Source organism: Epithele typhae (assembly GCF_022376455.1).
Source record: "Epithele typhae strain CBS 203.58 chromosome Unknown BXZ73scaffold_159, whole genome shotgun sequence".
NCBI classification, from domain to species: domain Eukaryota; kingdom Fungi; phylum Basidiomycota; class Agaricomycetes; order Polyporales; family Epitheliaceae; genus Epithele; species Epithele typhae.
In genome coordinates this window covers 11,944-32,099 of record NW_025954350.1, presented here as the reverse complement: position 1 = coordinate 32,099, position 20,156 = coordinate 11,944, and the positions used below count along the sequence as shown (strand labels likewise).

Here is a 20,156-nt window from a genome sequence, read left to right as displayed (position 1 = left end):
TAGTCATGTGCCTCTAAACAGACGCCTGAAGATGGCGCTGCCAGCCTGGTTCAATGTTTTCCACTTTGACCGAGTCTTTTCATCAACTTCTGCCTCCCACGTCATGTGAACAGTCCAAGACGGAGCTACACCTGCAGAGCCGCTCTTACAAGCCGTCTATTGGGCGGGTCGTTACCTCAAGTGAGAAGTGAGCCTGTTCATTTGAGTTGGACTGGGCCAATCTGCAGTCCGCGCTTTCATCTCCGCCTCCTTGAAGTAGATCAAAGCTCGCGGCATGTCCATGTCCTGCACCGAGCCCACCAATGTCGCATCTCTGTATTCTCGTGTGAGAATCCGAAGGGCGTCATTCCCAACGGTCGCGCCCCTCCGAGCCTCCACGAGCCCGCTGTCAGCCGGTCCATGAGGCAAGAACGTCCCCACCAGCTTTTAAGCTCGCGAGAAAAAGATCCTCCAGCCTGCTTCGCACTCTTCTTCCTTCTCCCTTCTTCCCTCTCCCGCCCCCGCCATGGCCTCCGCAGCGAAGGTGAAGGCCCCTGCCCTCACCTCCGACGATGTCCTCGCGTGGCTCGGACACGATGCCCCCGAGTACGAGCAACGCAAGGCGCGCAAGTTCGTTCCGCCCACGGTCTCCATCAAGGACGTCCATGCCGCCATCCCGCGCCACCTCTTCGAGCGCAACACCGTCAAGGGCGTCTTCTACGTCGTCCGCCACGTCGCCCTCAGCGCGCTCTTCTACGCCTTCGCCACGCGCACCGACCTGATCGCTTGGCGCGCCGCGAGCGCGCTCGGGTGGGGCGCCTCTGGACGTTCGGCGCTCGGGTGGGCGTGCTGGGTGCTGTACTGGTTTTGGCAGAGCGTCTCTTTCGCGGGGATGTGGACGCTCGGTGAGTGTCTCGCCCGGGCGGAAATAGAGTAAACTGACGGGTGCCATTTGCGTTCCAGGACACGAGGTGCGCCTGGCTGCTGTGATCGGCGCAGGCGTGTGCGTGTGCTGAGAGATGCGACCCCACAGTGCGGCCACGATGCGATTTCGCCGCACGCGTGGGTAAACATTGCGTGCGGCATGGGCCTGCACACTTTCATGCTGACGCCGTACTTTGCGTGGCGGCTGACGCACCGCGCGCATCATGTGCGTCTCTTGGCTTGCGTGCATGTCGCGGATCCGAACGTTCATGTTTCCGTTCGCAGAAAGGAACAAACCACCTGTCGCGCGATGAGACGTATCACCCGATGGTGCGGTCTGACTTCAAGAACCTGCCAGATGTGGAGCACGCAACCAAGATGGACTACAAGGAGATCCTGGAAGAGACCCCGGGATTTACTCTCTTCAAGATGGTCATCCGTCAGTTCCTGTACGCGCGCCGGATTAATTTATGTTCTCCACATTGCTGATGAACTCTGTTCAGCGGTTTCCAGCTCTATCTGATGTAAGCATGGCTGCCGCCCGCTCCCTCGGTATTCCCCTAACTTTTGTTCAGCCACAACCGCAAGGGCAACCCCAAGTACCCTCCTTGGACCAGCGTATGCACCGTTATTCTTGAGAATCGGAACGCACTCGCTAATTATCCTGGACACAGCACTACAACCCCGACTCCAAGCTCTTCAAACCCCAAGACCGTAAGACTATCCCTACCTCACGTCATCCGCCGGCCTTGACTTACGTTCCTCTTGGCTCCCAGGCAACGCAATCATCGTCTCCGATATCGCGATCGGATGCATGCTCGTCTTCCTCACGACTTGGTCTTATTTTGCCGGCTTCCATGCGGTCTGGAGCCTCTACTTCACACCCTGGCTCGTGCGTCTCCCACTCCTCCTCGCACGATTGGTCAAAGTGTTGACTTCGGACACTGCGCGCGCAGTGGGCGCACAGCTGGATCGTCATGTTCACGTACCTCCAGCACAGCGACCCGACGGTGCCGTACTACCGCGAGGTGCGTCCGGATTCGTCCAGGCGCGTCTGGCCAAGCAAACGCTCATCTCTGCCCAATCGCCCGCAGAAAACGTGGACGTTCGCGCGCGGCGCGCTCGCGACCGTCGACCGCCCCGTGTTCGGCTGGATCGGGGAGTTCTTCTGGCACGGCGTACGTCCCTCCGCGCGCACCCACCGAAGGGAAGCTGACCTCCCGCCCGCGTGGTCAGATCGCGCACCACCACGTCGCGCACCACTTCTTCGTGAACGTCCCGTTCTGTGAGTGCCTGCTCGTCTGGTTTGCGCGCGCGCGAGACTGACGCGCGGGGCCAGACAACCTCGCGCAGGTGACGAAGGCGATCAAGCCCGTGCTGGGCGAGTACTACTGCTACGACTCGACGGTGCGCCCCCTTGTCTCGTTCGTTCGCAGTCGACGTCCGCGGACGCTCACGTCGTGCCCCGGCAGCCGACGATCTACGCGCTCTGGCGCTCTTTCACTCAGTGCACGTTCATCGAGGACGAGGGGGACGTTGTCTTCTTCAAAAACCAGCGCGGCGAGGTGGGACGCGAGTGCGCGGACGCCGCGAGCACCGCGCGCGACGCCAAGCCGGCCAAAGAGGAGAAGGAGGCGGACGCACTCGCCATCGCTGGGCTGACTGGCTGATGGGCGGATATCGTTTTCTCGCTCGTCTCGCTTTCAACGTTCTCGTCCGCTCTGCTTGTTACGAAAGTCTTGTTGTGTGTTACTTGTTATATAGATGGTGCGCCGATGACCTCAGTATGGACGCGGTGTCCAGAGTCCTCCGGAGTTGAAAGTTCTTTGCTTCTTGGCCCCGCTCATGCTTTATGTGTTCCCAGCAGGCTCTACCATCATCACGACACGTCATGATGTGCTCTCACCCTCTTTCTCTTTTTTTTTTTTGGTGGAGCATGTACTATCACTCCCAGTTGAAGACCGGTCTCGCCTTTACTCTTACTTCCACCCTCTGCACCTCTTTGGACTGGGCTTCCGTCCACCATCTGCCCGTCGAACGAACCACACGCGTCCCCATGGTCCATGCACACGACTATCACACAACCCCCATCTGTGCAAGATGCTGTACACAGGCAGTAGGAGTGCTCACTCGCGCAGGCGCTGTGCTCATCAGGAAAACCCTCACTTGCATATTAGCACTTATTGCTCTAACACACAGTCTAACACAGATAATGGAGCAATAATTGGTGCTCATCTGCAGATTAGTGCTAATGTAGTTCTAACTTTTGCAAATCATAGCATTGTGTGCGAGACTGTTTCAAGGTGGGCTCAAGTTGTGCTAATAATCTCTTATTGGGCAAGTCTCTGCACACACAAAGATACGATAGTTCAAAAGATAGATGAATATTCAACAATATGGACGACATTAGAACACATGGGTTGAGTTCCAGCGGAGGATGCATCAAAAATTGTGGCCCGAGAATTGCTCTCCACATCTCCCCCCACCCGTTGCACTGACGTTCACCCCTCCACGTGTGCCACAAGTACGCGCCATCGCGTCCGGCTCACTCTCGATGCACAAGCACGTGCACAACCCCGGCCCAGGTTGGGTAGCCGGAGACGACGACTCCGAGTAGTCCAGGAAGGAGGAGTGCCGGACAAGCAGCCGGGTGAGCGCGAACCAGGCGCACGCGAGCCAGGCGCGCACGAGCACCTCGAGGTCCGCGTCCCCGAACGTGACCCACCGATGGGGCACCGTGCACTCGAACGCGGCGACGTGCGGGGTCCCATCCGCGAGCGGCGGCGCGGCGAGGGCGGGGAATGCGCACGCATCCATCCGTGGGCCAGGCCGGGCCATGCAGCGACACACACGCGGCTTGAATAAAGGACGTGTTTGCGGGCTTGCCTATACATCCGCAACCCAGAATCCTCGTCACGCAGGGGTGACCCCACCATCGACTGAGCCACCCGCGTCATCGCCGTCCACACGCTTGCCCAAGAGCCCTTCACCCTTCACGCTCACCACGCCGTACTGCGCGCCGCCGCCGCCGCCGTCCTCGGGGGTCGTTGGGTTCGTGTTGGAAGGAGAATGTGTGGAGGAGGGCCTCCATGCGGTCGACCTCCGCCGCAGGTGCGTATCACAGCATGCGCGAGACTTTGGCATGTGGCACCGGGGGCGCGCTCGCGCTCGTGATCTATGGTGAGAGGGTGGGTTGGAAACAATGTGCATGGGCGACGCGGGAGAGGTGAGCAACGCACGGTTAAGGGGGTGAGGTGGGTGACGAGGGGCCAGCCAGGTGGTGCAGGTGGTGCGGGGGTGACGCGGGGCAAGGTGGGTGATGCAGGTGACGCACGGCGAGACGGGCGGCGTGGGGGTGACGCGGGGGACGCTGGAGATGCAGGCAAGGTGGGCGATGGCGAGACAGGCGAGGTGGGTGACGTGGGCAACTGCGTCCATGTTCGACGCTGCTTCATGAACTCCTGGTGGTTCACGGTGCGTCCCCACCTCCCCGCCGCCGTGCTGCCAAAGGGCGCAGGCGAGCCCCCGCCGCCTTGCTGCCAAATAGCGCAGGCGAGCGCAATCCCTCCTCCCTGGCATCGCGCGCAGACAGTGCTGGCAGACGGCGACTAGTCGCGCTGCGTTTTGTTCAGGTCTCGTCTCTTGTTGGGACCCTGTCTCCTACTCATGGCATACCTGCTCCTTCGCGGTGATACCTGTGCTGCCTTGCTGCCCAAGAGCGCAGGTGAGCTCAATCCCTCCTCCCTCGCATTGCGGCCGCTGAGTGTCGTGGAACGGACTCTGGACTCGCCCTATGTATTATTTTTCGCCTTTTCTCTGCCTTTTCTCTGCCTGTTACTATATTGGAAGGTCGTTCCCGCACTTAAGCGCCCGTGTCGCGCCCTCACTTAGCACTTGCACTTCGTATCCTAGCCCTCATCTCGACCTCTTTGTTGGAGATATAGCGACGATACACGGCGAGCGTCTGGCAGACGATAAGGTCAGCTTCCTCACGCGCGCGGGTAGCAGCAAGATGCGTGAGTATATTCACCTGGCAGACGATAAGGTCTGCCATAGTACATGCCATGTGAGTGCACAGTCATACATAGTCATATAGTGAGAGACGTACCAGCTTCCTCACGCGCGCGGGTAGCAGCAAGATGCGTGAGGAAGCCGGACGAGCCCCCACCAGTATATCTGGTGCGGGGACTCTCCAAACGGGAGCGATCGACGCTCGCGCGCCCAGGCCACGCGAGCGCTCATTAGTCCTAAGCCAGTCATCAAAGTCCATGGCCGGTCCTCCCCGGCCCGGCCCGTCAGCCGCCCCGAGGACGCGCTGACCCATTCCGCTACGCGCGTGTAGCGCACGCGCGACGACCACAACACGCCCCCTCAGCGCGGCAGAGGGACCAGACCGTAGATCTCGGCGAGGTGGTCCATGCGCTTGCGCCCCAAACCCTTCGTGAACACATCCGCCGGCATGTCCTCCGTGCGTCGATACCCGAGCGCGATGTCCTTCGCCTCGACCCGTTCGCGGATGTAGTGATAGCGTAGGTCGATATGTTTGGTGCGCGAGTGATAGGCGTTGTTCTTGGCGAGGTCGAGCGCAGAGATACTGTCGCTGTACAGCTGCATAGGGTAGTCCTCGAACGTCGTGTCGTACGCCTCTATGAGCAGTCCGCGCAACCAGACGGCCTCCTTGCTTGCGTGCGTCAGGCCGATGTATTCCGATTCCGTAGTCGATAGCGCGACGACGGCCTGGCACTTGGCAGACCACGATACGGCGCCGCCATCCAGGGTGAAGATGTATCCGCATACCGAGTGCCGGGTGTCGTCTCCAGTGCCCCAGCTCGCGTCGGTGAAGCCGGCCAGACCTTCGCGGTTACGCCCATATACTAGCGCAAGTTCCCGAGAGCCGATAAGATACCGGCCAAGGCGCTTCAAAGCCTCCCAGTGCGCGCGCCCGGGGTTGGACATGAAACGGGAGAGCTGTTGTACAGTGAACACGATGTCGGGGCGGGTAGTGACCGCGATGTGCATGGCCGCGCCTACGCCTTCGCGGTATGGGTATCTCTTCATCTCCGCGATCCCGGCGTCGGTTGTAGGGCACTGGTCCTTGGACAGGACGGTGCCCGAGAGCCATGGCGTGGACAGGCTATTGGCGCCTACGAGGCCGAGGGTGCGCACGAGAGCGTCGATCGCCGCGCGCTGGGACAAATAGATGAGGTCGGGCTCCGGCTCGCGCGTCCTGTGGACCTCGATACCAACGACGAATTCCGGCTCGCCCATATCCTTCACATCGTAAAGCTCCTTGATCGCAGCACGAAAAGGTTCGAGCAGCTCCGGCGGTCCAGTCGCGAACATGTCGTCCACGATGGTCGCGAGCATGACGCGCACCTGCGCCTCCCCTTTGGTGAACAGCGAGTGGTCGCGCTCGCTGCGGGTGAACCCAAGCTTCCGGAGGTCGCCGCTGAACTTCACGTACCACGCGAGGCCCGATTGCGGAAGCCCGTAAAGCGCGCGGTCTAGAACCCACACCTTCCCCTCGTCGCCTGGCGCGAGCATGCCTGGGGGTGGTCGGACGTAGACGGGGGTATCGAGTGGTGCAAGGAGATACGCGCTCCGGACGTCAAGCTGGAGGAGGGGCCATCCATTACGCGCGGCAAGCGCGCACATGAGGCGGATGGTGGCTGGCTTCGCGGTGGGCGAGAAGGTCTCGTGGTATTCCCACTGCTGGAATCCTCGAGCGACGACCCGTACCTTGAACTCCTTGATCATCCCTTCGGCATCAAGCTTCTGGTGGAAGACCTGCGTGGTGTCGATGACGTTGGCGTCGGGTGGGCAGTCGACAACCCAGAAGACTTTGTGGCGCCGAAGGTTGTCCATCTCGCCTGCTCCCATTGTCCCCAGTACGGCGACGCTTGTGCTTCGCGTAAGTTCTTCGGATCGTCGCTGAGCTGGACTAGACCAAGTGCGTAGTGCGCGGCCCAGCGGTACGCTTCGTCCAAGGAGGTAACCTCGGGCTGTGGTGCATTAGTGGCTTCCGGGATGACGCTGGCAAGCGCGACAAGATCTCCCATGATGTCCTTCGCGTGTGCCGTGTGGGCGCGTGCTCGTCCATCCGTCGTCCCGACTCCGTCCTGGATGTCGCGCAGCCAGCGCGAGGGCTGCCGTACGCGGTGTCCGTGACCCAGTGCTTCCTTCAACCTTGGCTGGCGCCTCCTCTACCACCTCGAGTTCCTCCTGCTGTTCGTCCTCTCGCTCCTGTTCCTCCCCTCCGCCTTCATCGTCCTCTTCGTGTCCGCGCGCCCCTGCTCGCGCGCCCCCTGCTCCTGCGCCCCTGCTCCTGTGCCTCCTGCTCGTGCTCTCCCTGCTTGGCTATCTCCTCGTCACATGCGCCTGCGGTGGGAGCGTCGTCCGCGACGTCCTCAATCCGCGCCCCTCGCTCCCATCGTGGGCATGTCCTGAGATCTCCGCGTCATCGAAACTCGGTTCGGGCGCCCCAGTGCCTTCCCACTGTCCCAAACATAGGAGCGCGCGAGTACGACTTTGTGCTTTCGCGGGACGTACGCCAGAGCGGAGTCTTTATGGTGCGTGCTCATCCCGACGAAGCGCGCGTCCTCTGTGTTGGGGGCCAACTTGCGTGTGTGTTCGATGTATATACACATCCGCTCGCCGAACGGGCGTAGGCCACCGAGGAACGGGGGAGTACCGAAGCGCTGCTCATACGGGGACGGCCCGCCGCGCGCTGTGCGGTTGTGCAAGAACGCGGCGTAACGGAACGCGAACGCCCACATTGTGAACGGCAACCTGGAGTCCAAGAGCATCGCCGCGACGCGCTCGCGGAGTGTGCGGAGACTGCGCTCAGCGCGTCCGTTCTGGGCTGGGGTATGCGGCTGGGAGGCTGACCAGTGCGTCCCAGCCTCTGCGAGGTGCAGGCGGAGCCCGAGGAACTCGGGCCCGTTGTCGGAGTGCAGCCACTTTGGCGTGATCCCACGCTGCGTCTTGAGCTCTGCCTCCAGGTCAAGGTAAGCTTGGTATGTGCCGGACGTGGACTTCAGCGTTGTAGCGTGCACCCAGCCAGTGTGGTCGTCGATGAAGACAACGGCTTTGTGGTCGCCCCCAAGGGAAGCCTCACCGGCATCCCAGACGTCGGAGTGCAGTTTGTCGCCGTAGGCCGTCACGGGGATGTCATGCGCGCTCCCATGCGCGGTGTCTGGGATCGCCTTGTGTGTGAGCTTCGCCTGGACACAGGTCTTGCATTGTGCCAAGATGTCCGCATCCGACAGCGCGATGCCGTCCGTGTGACCGCGCTTGACCATGTCGCGGGCGGTGCGCAGCGAGATATGTCCCATGGTGCGGTGGAGATCCATCACGCTGATGGTGAGCGGCCCGTGCTTGGCCGGGCGCGTGCTCAGCGCCATTTCGTCGTTGGTGCCTGGTGTGGGGTGGCTGTATCTCCGTGTTCATCGGCGAAACAAGATACAATCTGATAGAGTCCGTGATAGGATGGGATGCGCGCGACGACGTCGCCGGTCTCGCGCGACTGCAGCTGGCACTCCCCGTGCGCGAAAATGGCGGAGTAACCCACCTCGTCGGCCTTGCAGATGGAGACTAGAGAGAACCCGATGCCAGGTGCGTATAGGACGTCGCGCAGGGTGATGGTGGTTGGTAGTCCGTCCACGTCGAGCACGCAGACTTCCATGTCGCCTTCTCCCACGGCGTCAAAGGTGTCCCCGTTGGCAGCTGTGATGGGTCGCACGGGGACGAGGTCGTGGAATTGAAGAAGCGATGGCGATAGGGTGAGATGTGGGCCGACGCTCCACTGTCGTACACTTCGATGTACTCACCGGGGCGTGCTGCGAGCGCTACGCCCGCGATGTTCTGTAGCGCGACGAAAGCCACCGCGTTCTTCTTGACGATGTTGCCTGACCCCGCACCACCTCCAGTGTTGTTGGTGGTCGTGCCCGTGCCCGTGCCGCTCCCACCAGTGCCTCTGTTGTTGCCGCCATTGTTGTTGCCACCGTTGCCCCCCTTTGCCTTTGGCCACGGCTGCCCCTCCATCGCGCCACCCGGTGCGCGGCAGTGCTTCTGCACGTGACCCGGTCGTCCGCAATTGAAACACTTGTGGATGGGCCTGCCGGCCCCGGTTGTGAGAGCGGACTCGCCCGATGCGCGCGCCTCGGCACGTCGGTCGTATTCTTCTTCGAGCGTGTGGATCAGGATGTCGACTCCCAGAGTGTGGTTCGTGACACGCGCGGCGTCGACGAGTGAATTGACGCGGCCGTGGTAGATCTCGGGGAGGCTCGCAATGATCATCGCGCTGTACTCTTTGTCCGAGAGGGTGTTATCGTAGCTGCTGAGGGTTTCGCGCGCCTGCGCGAGCGTCGCGAGGTGCTCGCGGAGGTTGCCGTCGGGCGTGCACTTCATGTTCTGCATTTGAGTGCGGAGGCTGTTCTGGTACATGATGGACTTCCCCTCGAACGAGCGGATGATGGCGGACCAAGCGTCTGCCGTGGACGGTTGCGCGCGGATGTTGATGTACACTTCATCGGGAATGCTCTCGTAAAGCAGCGTGCGCGCGTCCGCTTCTTTCTGGACCCATGTGTCGTAGTTCTTGTCCACAGCCTCAGCGAACCTGAGGTACGTTTCGTCGTCAAGGTGAGAGTACATGTCCTTGATTGGTGCGGTCGTTGTGGGGGGTGGGGCGCCGCTCGGGGAGCCCGGTGGGGTCGTGGACGAGGACGGGGGTATGTGGGGATTGACGCGGGAGAAAGGGATAGGACGAGGCGGAATGCAGACGGTACCGTTGATGTACCTCGTCAGGCCCTTCGCTCCGGACACTGCCAGGAATTTGTCTTTGTACACGACCCAGTTGGAGCCGTTGGCGATTAGTTTCGGGATAGAGTAGCGGGTCTTGGCGTCTGACATGGTTCTTTGTATCGAGGGGGTTTCGGTGCAGCTGGTTTCTGGTTTATTGCTTGGAAGCAGGGCTCATAACCTGTTGGAGATAAGGTCACATCAGGAAAACCCTCACTTGCATATTAGCGCTTATGGCTCTAACACACGCTCTAACACAGATAATAGGGCGATAATTTGCACTCATCTGCAAATCCATGCTCATTTAGTTCTAATCAGTGCATACAACACCCTTGTGTAGTTCTAACACATGCCAATCATATTGTCGTGTGCAAGGTGTGCTCTAGTGGTGCTAATAGTCTCTTATCAGGCAAGTCTCGGCATACACAAAAATATATTAGGTCAAGCTTCAAACATGAGGTAACAACTTCACAATGTAGACAGCGTTAGAAAATGGGTCGAGTCGCGTGCGAGCGTACATTCCGCGTCTCAAAGATCACTAACCCAGTGCCACACATGTGCTCCAGCAGCAGCGCATCGCACTCATCACCTGAAACAAAGACGACATGCTCCACCTGTGCGTGGGTGGCGCGGGAGACGTGGGTGACGCACGAGTTACAGGGGCGAGGTGGTTGACCAGGGCCAGACAGGTGGTGCGGGGGGCGCAGGGGGGAGGCGGGGGCGAGGTGAGTAACGTGGGGTCAACGCGGAGCGAGACAGTGCATTGGAAAGGCACGCTTGAGCGGCATTGAACCCGCCCCTCATGAGCGTGAATGGCACGGGTAGGGTGGCGGTACGGCGTGGCAAAGTCGGCGGCGTGTAGAGGAGGAAGCACAGCGCGCAGATCGGAGGACGTCTTGCCGGAGTTCGTGGAGCGAGCGGATCGCGGCGCGCAAAGCGGCGTTCGAATGGGGAGGTCGACGTGCGCCTACGCGCCGAATTGTGCGGTGAATGGACATGGGACGAGAGAGAAGCGAGGGCGGGACTGGGGGACGCCGGAGGAAGGGAGAAGGCGAGGTGGACATACGCAGATCCCGACACCACCAACGCAAATCCTCTCCGAATCCTATGGCCGGCCGCGCGTTCGAAAGGTCTTGACGACACGCGTCGAGCGGTCCTGGCGACATCTTCTACAGCGGCGAGACGGGCGAGATCGAGCACCAGAAGGTGGGGGAACGGGGCGTTAGCGGGAAGCGCTCTTGCGCAGCGCACAGCGGACGAATGAGCGTGGCGTGTAAGACGGTGACGAGCGTAATCAAAAGGGGCGACGAGGGCGATCTTGCATCCAAACCGCATGTCGGACGGACGGGATGGGTGGTGGTGGTGGTGGTGGTGGTGGTGGTCGAAACGGTGGTGGCCAGACAGCATGAACAAGGACGATGATGCGGCGGCTGTCGCAGGAGATGAACTTGGCATACCGGCGCACGGAAGGGTGTGTCCGAAAGGGCTTGACGACGAGAAGAAAACGAACCCGCCCACGCCGCAAACGAGCTCCGAACCGTCGAGAGACGGGAGCGTCAAGTCGGCGGCGCAAGGGGCGCTCTTCTGTCGTACAAGACGACGCACAGCGGGACAACGGCGGGGCGGATCGCGTGACGGGTGGGCTCGTCGGAAAGAGGGGGAAAGCGCGCACGAAACAAACCCGGACGGGCGGCGGACGGTGGCGAACTTGCAGAGGGACGGGGTGACAGTCGGTTGGAGGAGGGACAGGGGGGAGAAACACTTGCGCACCGATCGCGACGTGTAAGTACTTGTCGGGAAGCCTCTGACGAGAGCTTCGAAACAGCTGCGCTTGCGTGGCGAGAGAAGCCGGGATCGGCGAGGAGTCGAAGTCCGAGACTAGGGAGCGACTTCTGAGTCAAGGGCGGCAGTAATCGCGACGTTGGTCGAAGACGACGGCACGCCTCACGACGCGAAAGGGCTCGCTGGAAAAAGAAGGACTCACAGCCTAAGCTAGGCGAGGTGGGAGATGCTGAAGCCAGAGGATTGGGTACCTTCGGTGGGGATCACGGGGTGGAGGGTATGCGATGATTGCGAGGGTGTATTGAGAGGTGGGAGACTTGAGGGTGCTCCAGGATACTCGCATCTGGACACATTGGTGAGCGATACAGACTTGATCACACGATGGCGACATACCATGAACACAAAGCAAGTGTTCTTCGCACCTTGGCGAGCTCCTGTAATGTGGTGGAAGAGGCTTGATGAACGGGAGTACTAGGAAGAGTGCGAGTAGGGCGAGAGGATTCTCCGCAGCGAGCATCGCGTCTGTCGCGGCCGTAGGTGTGGACCCGGGCAACGAGGGGAGGACCGGATGCAAGGAGTCCAGGGAGGATGGGAGAAGTGCACCCCCGCAAGCGGGTGTTGGCGATGCTCTTGCGCTTGCAGTGGTAGGTGTATATGTATGCAGACGTACAGGGGGATGTTCGCGGCGCCGAGCGCGGTGGTGACAGAATTCGCCATGGTCCATAGCAGCGCGGGGTCGGCGAGTGAGTCCGGTGGTCGCAGCGAAGCCAGTTACTGTATGCAGAGGGCGGATGGCATGACATACCAGCGGATGATTTCGACGAGTGTGGGCCACCTGCCAGGTGACATAGGGGACCTCCTGAATTTGATTGGATGTTTTCGTAGGGAGGACGATGGAGAGGAGGACGGGGAGAGAGATATCCAGAAAAGTGGAAGGACAGATAGGAAGGGGAGCCAAGCAAGAGGTGGTGCATGGAAGTGGGACGCAAGTTGCGCGCGCCGCGAGACGCCCACAGAGTCTCGATGGCAGGGAACTTCAGACGTCAATGCGGATGGAATGAATCGAGTTTATAGGGCAGTCATGTACATATGTTGATCGCTGAAGATGTTTACATAGAATATATCGCATCGATCGAGGACTGTGCTACTGGTCCAATCTCTAGGAGCAACGGATCCGCCGAAAACGGGGAATAAATGACAACTTCTGTGGATATCAGCAACCGGGATGACGCTTGCTAGGCGATCTCCCGCACGGTTTCTACATCGCCTGACTCGGTAAAGACCATGGTCAGGATCCTTGTCTCGAAAGGCGGTAAACCACTCTATGTATGCAAGGTGTTGAGGGGGTACAAGACGAGGGAAAAGGACTTGATTGGCCGCTTTTGGAATGGAAAATATCAGTCGAACGCGTCCGACACGATATTCTAGATGAAAAAGAACAGTTATAACGAGTCCAAACAATGTTTGATACGACTTACTATGAATCCCCTGAGCATTTTCATCCTCCTTGACTAAGACGGTGTCGAAACGAGCGGGAACCAACCTCCCTCGCGCATCCTTCCGCTCCGGACGGGCGTGCACAGTGTCGTGAACGTCGCCCTCTGGGATACCCATCTTCTGAGGCGAGGGAAGAATAAACTTGATCTTGTGGTACACCGGGACGGCGTTGAAAGGCAGGTGAACAGCGGAGGATTGGCTCTCGACCTCCGCATTGGTGAGATCGGGATATCGGAAGGATACAACAAAGCGTGCGAGAGCGTCGGGTAGGAACTCGGCCTGGTAGAGCTGAGCGCAAGACGAGATGGGTACTCTTCGTACGCTCGGCCACTTGGTAAGGAAGATTTTTGAAGAAGTCGATACAGACCGGCCTGAAGGTTGCGGACCTTGACGACCAACCCGGGGCCCTGGAGACGACGGAGGATCGGATGATGGAGAAGGTGAGCGAAGATCATGGGGGACAGTATCTTCGACGTTGAGTCTCCACGCAACAAACGCAGCGTGCCGCTGCATCTTCTCTCGGCGCTCAAGCCAGAGCGTCATTTGCACGAACTCGTCTTTATGGTTTGTAGCGCGCCATGCTTCTTTAGCGAGATCGATGTGTAAGCGTTCGAAAAGTTGAGTGTCGTAGTTGTCTGTGGTACCGAAAAGCAGTATCAGCTCGAAATAGTGATCAAGGAAATGGAGCTTCGGGATCTTGAAGTGCTCGCGTATTGCGAGAATGATGAAGATCGACTTGTTCTCGTGGAATCTACGCAATGCGTCCTTGAGGAGTTCGAGTGTGTCGGAGGTGTGAGCAGGATACTGAGCGAGGTATAAGAAATCGAGGATGGCGCGTACTGCTCGAACGAGCCGAATCGGGGAAAAGCCACCTCGCAACGGATGTCCGATAACTAGGCCCAGTAAGAAGCGGGATATCGCCGCGTGCTCCTTGCCAGTGACACGTTGCAAACCGGAGATCCCCTTCATGAAGACGCGGATCTGGTGATTGGGGGGAATGCGGCGACAGCGTGCATCAATCTCGTCTTCACCAAAGGCGATCTTCAGCCACGAGATCAAGTGCTTGACTACGCCTTGATGGAGCTGGTGAAGAACGTCTGGTGTGATTGAGCGAAAAACGTTGTGGAAAGGTAGATTCAACCAGTATGGGCGGCGCACTGGCTTGATGCGAATATTCTGACAGGCGGGACGAACTCCGTTGACGTGCCTGTATCAGCGACGGCGAGGGCATCCATCACAGCGTTGAGGTCGCGAAGAGGCCGACTAGGATCCGTTGTCGCCCCCACATCGTCCCGGTCGATGCTGCACCGAGGACAGTCGCCGTTCATGCAGCAAGTGGTGAGGAGCTGCTCTGGGTAGTCTTCGGCGTGGATGGCAACGATCGGATGTCCGCGTCGGACGATACCGTCGCCGCCAGTCATGTTGACACCATGAACGCCGGCCTTCTCGAGTGGCTTGAGCACGTGTCCCATGCACGCGTGGTAGAGGTTGTTCTGCGCTCTTCGACGTGCTGCCTTTGTAGTGATGTGCTCGAGTTTGGTAGTGGGGAGATAAGCGAGGAGGATTTGCCCCCGACGAGAGGGTTTGCGGCGGATGTGTTTCGGGAGATTGCCGATGGTAAGGTAGACGGGATAGGCTGTCTTGTTCCCGAAGACGGTAAGCTGGGTCTTGTCCGACGAGATGATCACCGGGATGATCGTGCCGCCAGGCTTGACTCTATCAAGAGCTTCCTACACTCATGTAAGTGTTAAGTCGAATGATTTTCAACGAACAATACTCACCTGAGTTGCCCACCACCACTTTCCAGTGTGTATATCGAAATATACGCGGATCTTGCGATCAGCATCGGTGTAGTGTCGCTCCGGTGTGAAAACAAGCACTCCAGAGAACTCAGGATCGCCGTACAGAGCCTGTATGCACTCAATGACGTCACGGTAGAAAAGTTCAAAGACCTCTCCACCGATGAGGAACTCCTGCCTCTTGAAGCGAGGGCGTGTCGATGAGAGCTGGTTATCGATGAGCTTATTCAGCTCTCTTGAATTCTTGTACGACAAGCCGAGTTGAGAGACGAGCTGGGCACCACAAAGGTAGAAGTTAGCGAAGATATGCAAGACGGAACCGATAAGATAGACAAACCCCGTCTATTTCGAGTAACTCAGTGACCGCCGTGGATCCGGGGCCGCGCATTTTCGCCCACATGGCCACTGCGTAATCAATGAATGAGACAAATGGGGCGTATAGATTGGTCTTGTCGTCGCCGTCCTGTTGAAGACCGTTGCGAGCTGTGTGGTAGCTGGTCGGCTCGCGCGACAGTTGGATGGGTTCTCCAGCTTGAGAGGCGCCGCTTGGGTACGGAACAACATATGTAGCTGCTTGTAAAGCGTCTCGCACGCGTCGCCGTCTCCACTCTTCTTCACGGTGTAGACGAGTATATTCAGGATCGATGGGATCCTCAGCGGGAGCTTGATCGACATTGACGGGTGTGGCTTCGCACTCGGCAGGTGGTGGTCGCTCCCAGGCGTGTTCGTCCTCGAGGTTGGCCGAGTCTTCGACATCTGTGTCACTGTCCGAGTCGTCCGAGCCCGAGTAATACTGCGGACAGTCGTCACTGGAGTCCTCACCCTCGTCGAACACCTCTTGAGGTCCAGCGACGACCCCGTCTTCTGGTTGGTCGTTGTCGTAGTCTTCTCCTCCGGACGGCGGCGCCACTGACGACGATTGTTGCATGTCGTCGCGATCTTCACTAGCCAGAACATCTCGGCCCGACTGCTCATCGAATCCATCCTCCTCTTGCTGTCGATGTCGAATGGCCACACACTGTGGTCTCTGAGTGGTACGAAGATGGCGTCCGTACCCGTTGAGGGTCAATTTGCGACCACAGCCTTCGCAAAAGATGTAGGAATCAGGTGCTTCAGGTTGTGGCATGGTCGGAGCGTGAGCGTGAAGCACCACGGAGAACGAGGGAGCAATTGAGGAGGCCGACGGCAGATGTAGAGCTGATGGGGGAGCGGAGCAGTGGTGTGATACTGCCTGAGCGAATGGGCGACGGGCGTAGTCGAGGAGGGGCGTAGTAGTAACAGCAGTGCTGTTGGGTGTGCAAGGCGATTCGAACTCAGATGAAAGGTTGTGGATAAAGAAGTTAGAATCACCCACATATCCGCTAGTGCTCGGGTCAAGCGGCCTCCAAGGCTGCCGAGCCTCTCGCATATTTCATGGATCTGCCTCGCCCCGTTCGCGTCTAAATCCTCTGTCAGAACAACCCCAACACCACTTCTGTGCCCGCTCACCTATCACGTCGCTCCTTCTCTATCCATCATCTCCCATCGATCCTTTCTTTAACCCCACACACAGCACGACGTACGTTCCTGCCGTTCCCTCCGATTTGCGGCTGAATTTCGACCGTGTCACCTGCAGTCGCCGTCGTCAACCATGCCAGGTCGCCGTAAAGCTTCCAGAACGGCCCCTTTGCCAAGCTCTGACAATGAGGAAATCGAGAGTCAGTCGCCGAAGCACGCTGAGTCGACACTACGTACGTGCCATCCCACTGCTGCGTACTATCTGGCCGTGTTTGGTAATATCCTGGGTCATAGCGCCGCGTCCAGCAAAACTTCGAGCACTAGAGAAACGCGGTGAGCTTACCTCAATGTATCGGACGTATGACATTGTACGTGCCGTACGATTGACCATGGATATGCCACCAGTATGGGATTCTTTGAAGCCTAATAGCAAGTCGAGCAAGAAGTCAGACTCGGGACAAGGTAATACCACGCTACTCACTCACGACCGGTTGTCTTCTGACTCATATAACTTGTGTCTAAAGCAAGCAGTGCGAATACAGTCAAGCCCAGTCCTTACAACAAGAATACAAAGCATAACGCACCAAACATCGATGTGGACGCAGACTCGGACACCGACATTGTATACCCAACACAGCAGGATACACCTTCTTCGCCGTTTCAATCCGGTGCAAAGTCCGGCAAGGCTCCGCTTCAGGTATACAAGGACTCGGCGTCCAAGGCGACATTGAAGCGTCAAGACACTTCGCGGCGCAAGCCCGTCAAGATCATCGAGCCTGAAGGGTCGGATTCTTCGGAGCAAAGTGGCGGCAGTGATGAGGACTCGGATTCGGATGAGGGAGGTTGCCAGACTCGAGGTCGAAAGAAGGACACCGGCGACGACCAGTCTGAGGAGAGTAGTGAGGAAGGCAGAGAAGAAAACGAAGATGGAGATGGTCTGAATGTGAAGTCTGACGCGCAGCTTGAGGAGTTGCTGTCCGCAGAGGTGAGCGCCATTTTCACTTGTTACATATCTCGCACTGCCCCAAGTCCCGACTCCGATCCCATGCCCCTCTCGCACTGCTCATTTTGTCGGCCCTACGGCCTCTAACCCTCCCCCTGTATGATTTCCATACTGTCTTACAACTTGATTGACTGTTGTATACTAGGCTGCCCACCTGGTCAACTCAGACGTCGCTGAAGATGAGTCTTATCTCTACAATGCCGCAACAACTCCAGATCCCCGCCTGTCAGAGTCCCCCGCTCCTTCGCACCTGTTTCCTCAGAGTCTCAATCGTCGATCTTATATCCCATCCCCACCTCCTGCCACGCCTTCGCGAGGAGCATCGCCAAAGCTGGCTGCCAGCAATCGGACCAAGAAGACCCATGGTGGGCATTCGCGGCCTCGTTTAGATGCGGAACCCACTCCTCGCCCCTCAAGATCTCAGTCGGCCGCTTTGAACGGTTCACAACTCACCTCGACCTCGAGTCGAAAGCGCACACAAAACGCCGAAGAAGCTGATTCCTCACCGGTGTGTCGCACTATCCACTTGAAGTGAAGTAACTCATGCGAATTAACTTGTGTCAGGTTCGTCCAGTGAAGAAGGGAAAGGCAGTGAGCTACTTCATTCTGCATTACTCCACGCGATCAGAGTTTCATGTCACTATGCCACAGACCCACAAGAGTTCGTCTTCAACCACCAATGAAGGTACGTCTGCGCGTGTCTTGACTGACCCACGGTGTTTTCCCTAACGGCGAATCATCATAGCTGGTCCATCCAAGCGGACGTTGAAGACTACGCTGCAGTCAAAGCCTCGACAAGTTGTTAGTGCTCCGAAGAAGGTCAACGCGAAGCGCTCCGATACCGAGCGACCTCGACAGAACGCTCACGCCTCGTCTAAACGACGGCACAGAAGTGACGAGGTACGCTTTCGGAGCCTCTGCTACATCACCTCAGATGCTGACGTTGATCACAGGAGCCGCAGTTCATCGAGAATTCTGACAGTGAACCAGAACCTGTATCAAAGAAAGCGAAGATGTCTCGCTCTCTGAACGCTGAGGTATGTGTCATATATTCCTACAGGATATTTACACTGATACCGGTGTACGCACAGAGCGACGATGGCCTTGATGACATCGAACTTGTGCGCAGTAGCGGCGGCAAATTTAACCTCAACGACCAACCACAACGCGTTCAGACGATCGCCCAAGCGATGATCACTCAGATCGAGTATTATCTTCTGCTCAAAAACGCCTTCCCAGACGGCATGGAGAAGTATAATCGGCGGATCCTCATCAAGTGCGCTGAGGCTCAGAACGACAAGGCTATTCTGAAGAGGATCAAATCGGATTCGAAGTACGCTCACAACGTTGCCTCAATTGTGAGTTTAAATTTCACGTCTGCGCGTTCACTTCACGAATATCTGCACCCTCAGGCCGCACAGAGAGTGCCGATCTTCCGTGGCCGGGTCAAATCTATACTCAGAGCTGGCGTATTCAACCTCGGGCACAGTGACGTCGAGAAGCTTGATTGGCTCTTGAAAAAGGATCACTTCATGTTTCGTTTCAATCTGGATGTAAGTTTGCTCGAAAATGTGGCACTCAGTGCCGTGTTTGCTAATGTCCGTCACAATGTCCACCGCTTTCGCAGACCATGATTGCGTATGGAGGTGAACCATTCGGGGATCCTATCTACGCATCTGTGCTGCACACTGCCTTCTTCGATCACGCAACTAGTATCGGATACTCAATGCTCGATTGTCTCGTCTCGTCAGACCCGAGTAGGCCTGACGAGAAAGAGATCCCTGCTCCGATGCTCGCCCTGGTTGCCACCGCCGTAAATTTCTCCCATTGATCTTTGGAATTTACGCAATACACTGACTAGCACGCCGCATTCTCACAGGTCTTCGCCTCGTTGCAGTTTTTGAGGTCGTACATCAAGGACTTCAATGGCAACGTATTCGTGCTCAAATACGAAGACGCTATCGCACGGCTCAACAAGATCCGCGCAGAGAGTCTCGACAAATACCACATGCTAATGCATTCATTGTTCCTCAAGGCGACGAGGTGATGCCATTCCGTCTTGCTATATTTTAGATTCTTATTGACATCATGTCGCAGCGGGAGAGCAGGACTTCTCAGAGGCGCTCCTTTGCCTGACGATGATATTCTCGACATCTCGGCCATGCCCTCTTCGATCTAGTGTCCTATACGGCGGCAATTGCTAGTCCGAATCGCGTCTATCTCTGTCGTCTCGTCTTGCGTCCGCGTTGTCTCGTCTTGCTCATACGCTCACAGACCCAGTTCTACCCACTTAATAATACACACTCTTTGCCTCTATTTCTGCCTGAATTTCGACTAATACTACGTATACTGCGCATCTAATCAATCCATAATTTGCTTCGTGTAACGCTTCTTGTGTGCGATCCTGGTGTTAAGTTTGCTCGAGCAAGAACTTGATTATGCGGTGTTTGCTGCTTACTGTGAGTCTTTTTTGCAGAAACTTTGCGCACCAGTAGTTCAATCTGAGCTACTATGATGCTCAATCTGTCCTCACGGTTGATATAAGGGTGCATATTGGTGCAAAAACTTCGCAAATAGTGAGAAAACACCCTTTGTAAGTGGGTGAGTACACTGATTTGCTCTAACATGCTAATTTGCGCTAATTGCACTGATTTGCTGCATCCTGGCACCAATTATAGCGGATTTGCAAGTGGGGGTTTTCCTGATGCAGCTTCCTCACGCGCGCGGGTAGCAGCAAGATGCGTGAGTATATTCACCTGGCAGACGATAAGGTCTGCCATAGTACATGTGTGAGTGCACAGTCATACATAGTCATATAGTGAGAGACGTACCAGCTTCCTCACACGCGCGGGTAGCAGCAAGATGCATGAGGAAGC

At 57.7% G+C, this 20,156-nt stretch overlaps 5 protein-coding genes across 5 annotated transcripts; 2 read left to right on the top strand and 3 right to left on the bottom strand.

The window, feature by feature from the left end:
- Positions 1–505: 505 nt before the first annotated feature.
- On the top strand, positions 506–2,573 carry BXZ73DRAFT_108396 (fatty acid desaturase-domain-containing protein; the record flags this gene model as incomplete). Its single annotated transcript, XM_048017150.1, has 13 exons — positions 506–884; positions 943–950; positions 1,013–1,129; positions 1,189–1,352; positions 1,407–1,427; positions 1,479–1,521; positions 1,578–1,617; positions 1,680–1,795; positions 1,860–1,931; positions 1,998–2,081; positions 2,140–2,188; positions 2,243–2,310; positions 2,376–2,573. 13 exons carry the CDS (start codon positions 506–508, stop codon positions 2,571–2,573), a joined length of 1,359 nt encoding a protein of 452 aa, XP_047871143.1.
- A 772-nt stretch (positions 2,574–3,345) lies between these two features.
- Positions 3,346–3,741, bottom strand: BXZ73DRAFT_83099 (uncharacterized protein; the record flags this gene model as incomplete). The annotated part of the gene is made up of 1 exon (XM_048023858.1): positions 3,346–3,741. The coding sequence occupies one exon, from the start codon at positions 3,739–3,741 to the stop codon at positions 3,346–3,348; it is 396 nt and encodes a 131-aa protein (XP_047871142.1).
- A 4,232-nt stretch (positions 3,742–7,973) lies between these two features.
- Positions 7,974–8,503, bottom strand: BXZ73DRAFT_8042 (uncharacterized protein; the record flags this gene model as incomplete). Its single annotated transcript, XM_048023276.1, has 2 exons — positions 7,974–8,320; positions 8,362–8,503. Coding segments are annotated over 2 exons (489 nt in total), but the record flags the coding sequence as incomplete, so codon positions are not given.
- Positions 8,504–12,552: 4,049 nt separating this feature from the next.
- On the bottom strand, positions 12,553–15,708 carry BXZ73DRAFT_93522 (uncharacterized protein; the record flags this gene model as incomplete). The annotated part of the gene is made up of 5 exons (XM_048026680.1): positions 12,553–12,908; positions 12,963–14,142; positions 14,163–14,711; positions 14,763–15,053; positions 15,118–15,708. The coding sequence occupies 5 exons, from the start codon at positions 15,706–15,708 to the stop codon at positions 12,553–12,555; spliced, it is 2,967 nt and encodes a 988-aa protein (XP_047871140.1).
- A 702-nt stretch (positions 15,709–16,410) lies between these two features.
- On the top strand, positions 16,411–19,459 carry BXZ73DRAFT_83096 (uncharacterized protein; the record flags this gene model as incomplete). The annotated part of the gene is made up of 12 exons (XM_048023857.1): positions 16,411–16,610; positions 16,708–16,739; positions 16,802–17,262; positions 17,426–17,788; positions 17,845–17,965; positions 18,026–18,180; positions 18,234–18,317; positions 18,372–18,638; positions 18,693–18,833; positions 18,908–19,093; positions 19,160–19,323; positions 19,378–19,459. 12 exons carry the CDS (start codon positions 16,411–16,413, stop codon positions 19,457–19,459), a joined length of 2,256 nt encoding a protein of 751 aa, XP_047871139.1.
- Between the last annotated feature and the right edge of the window lie 697 nt (positions 19,460–20,156).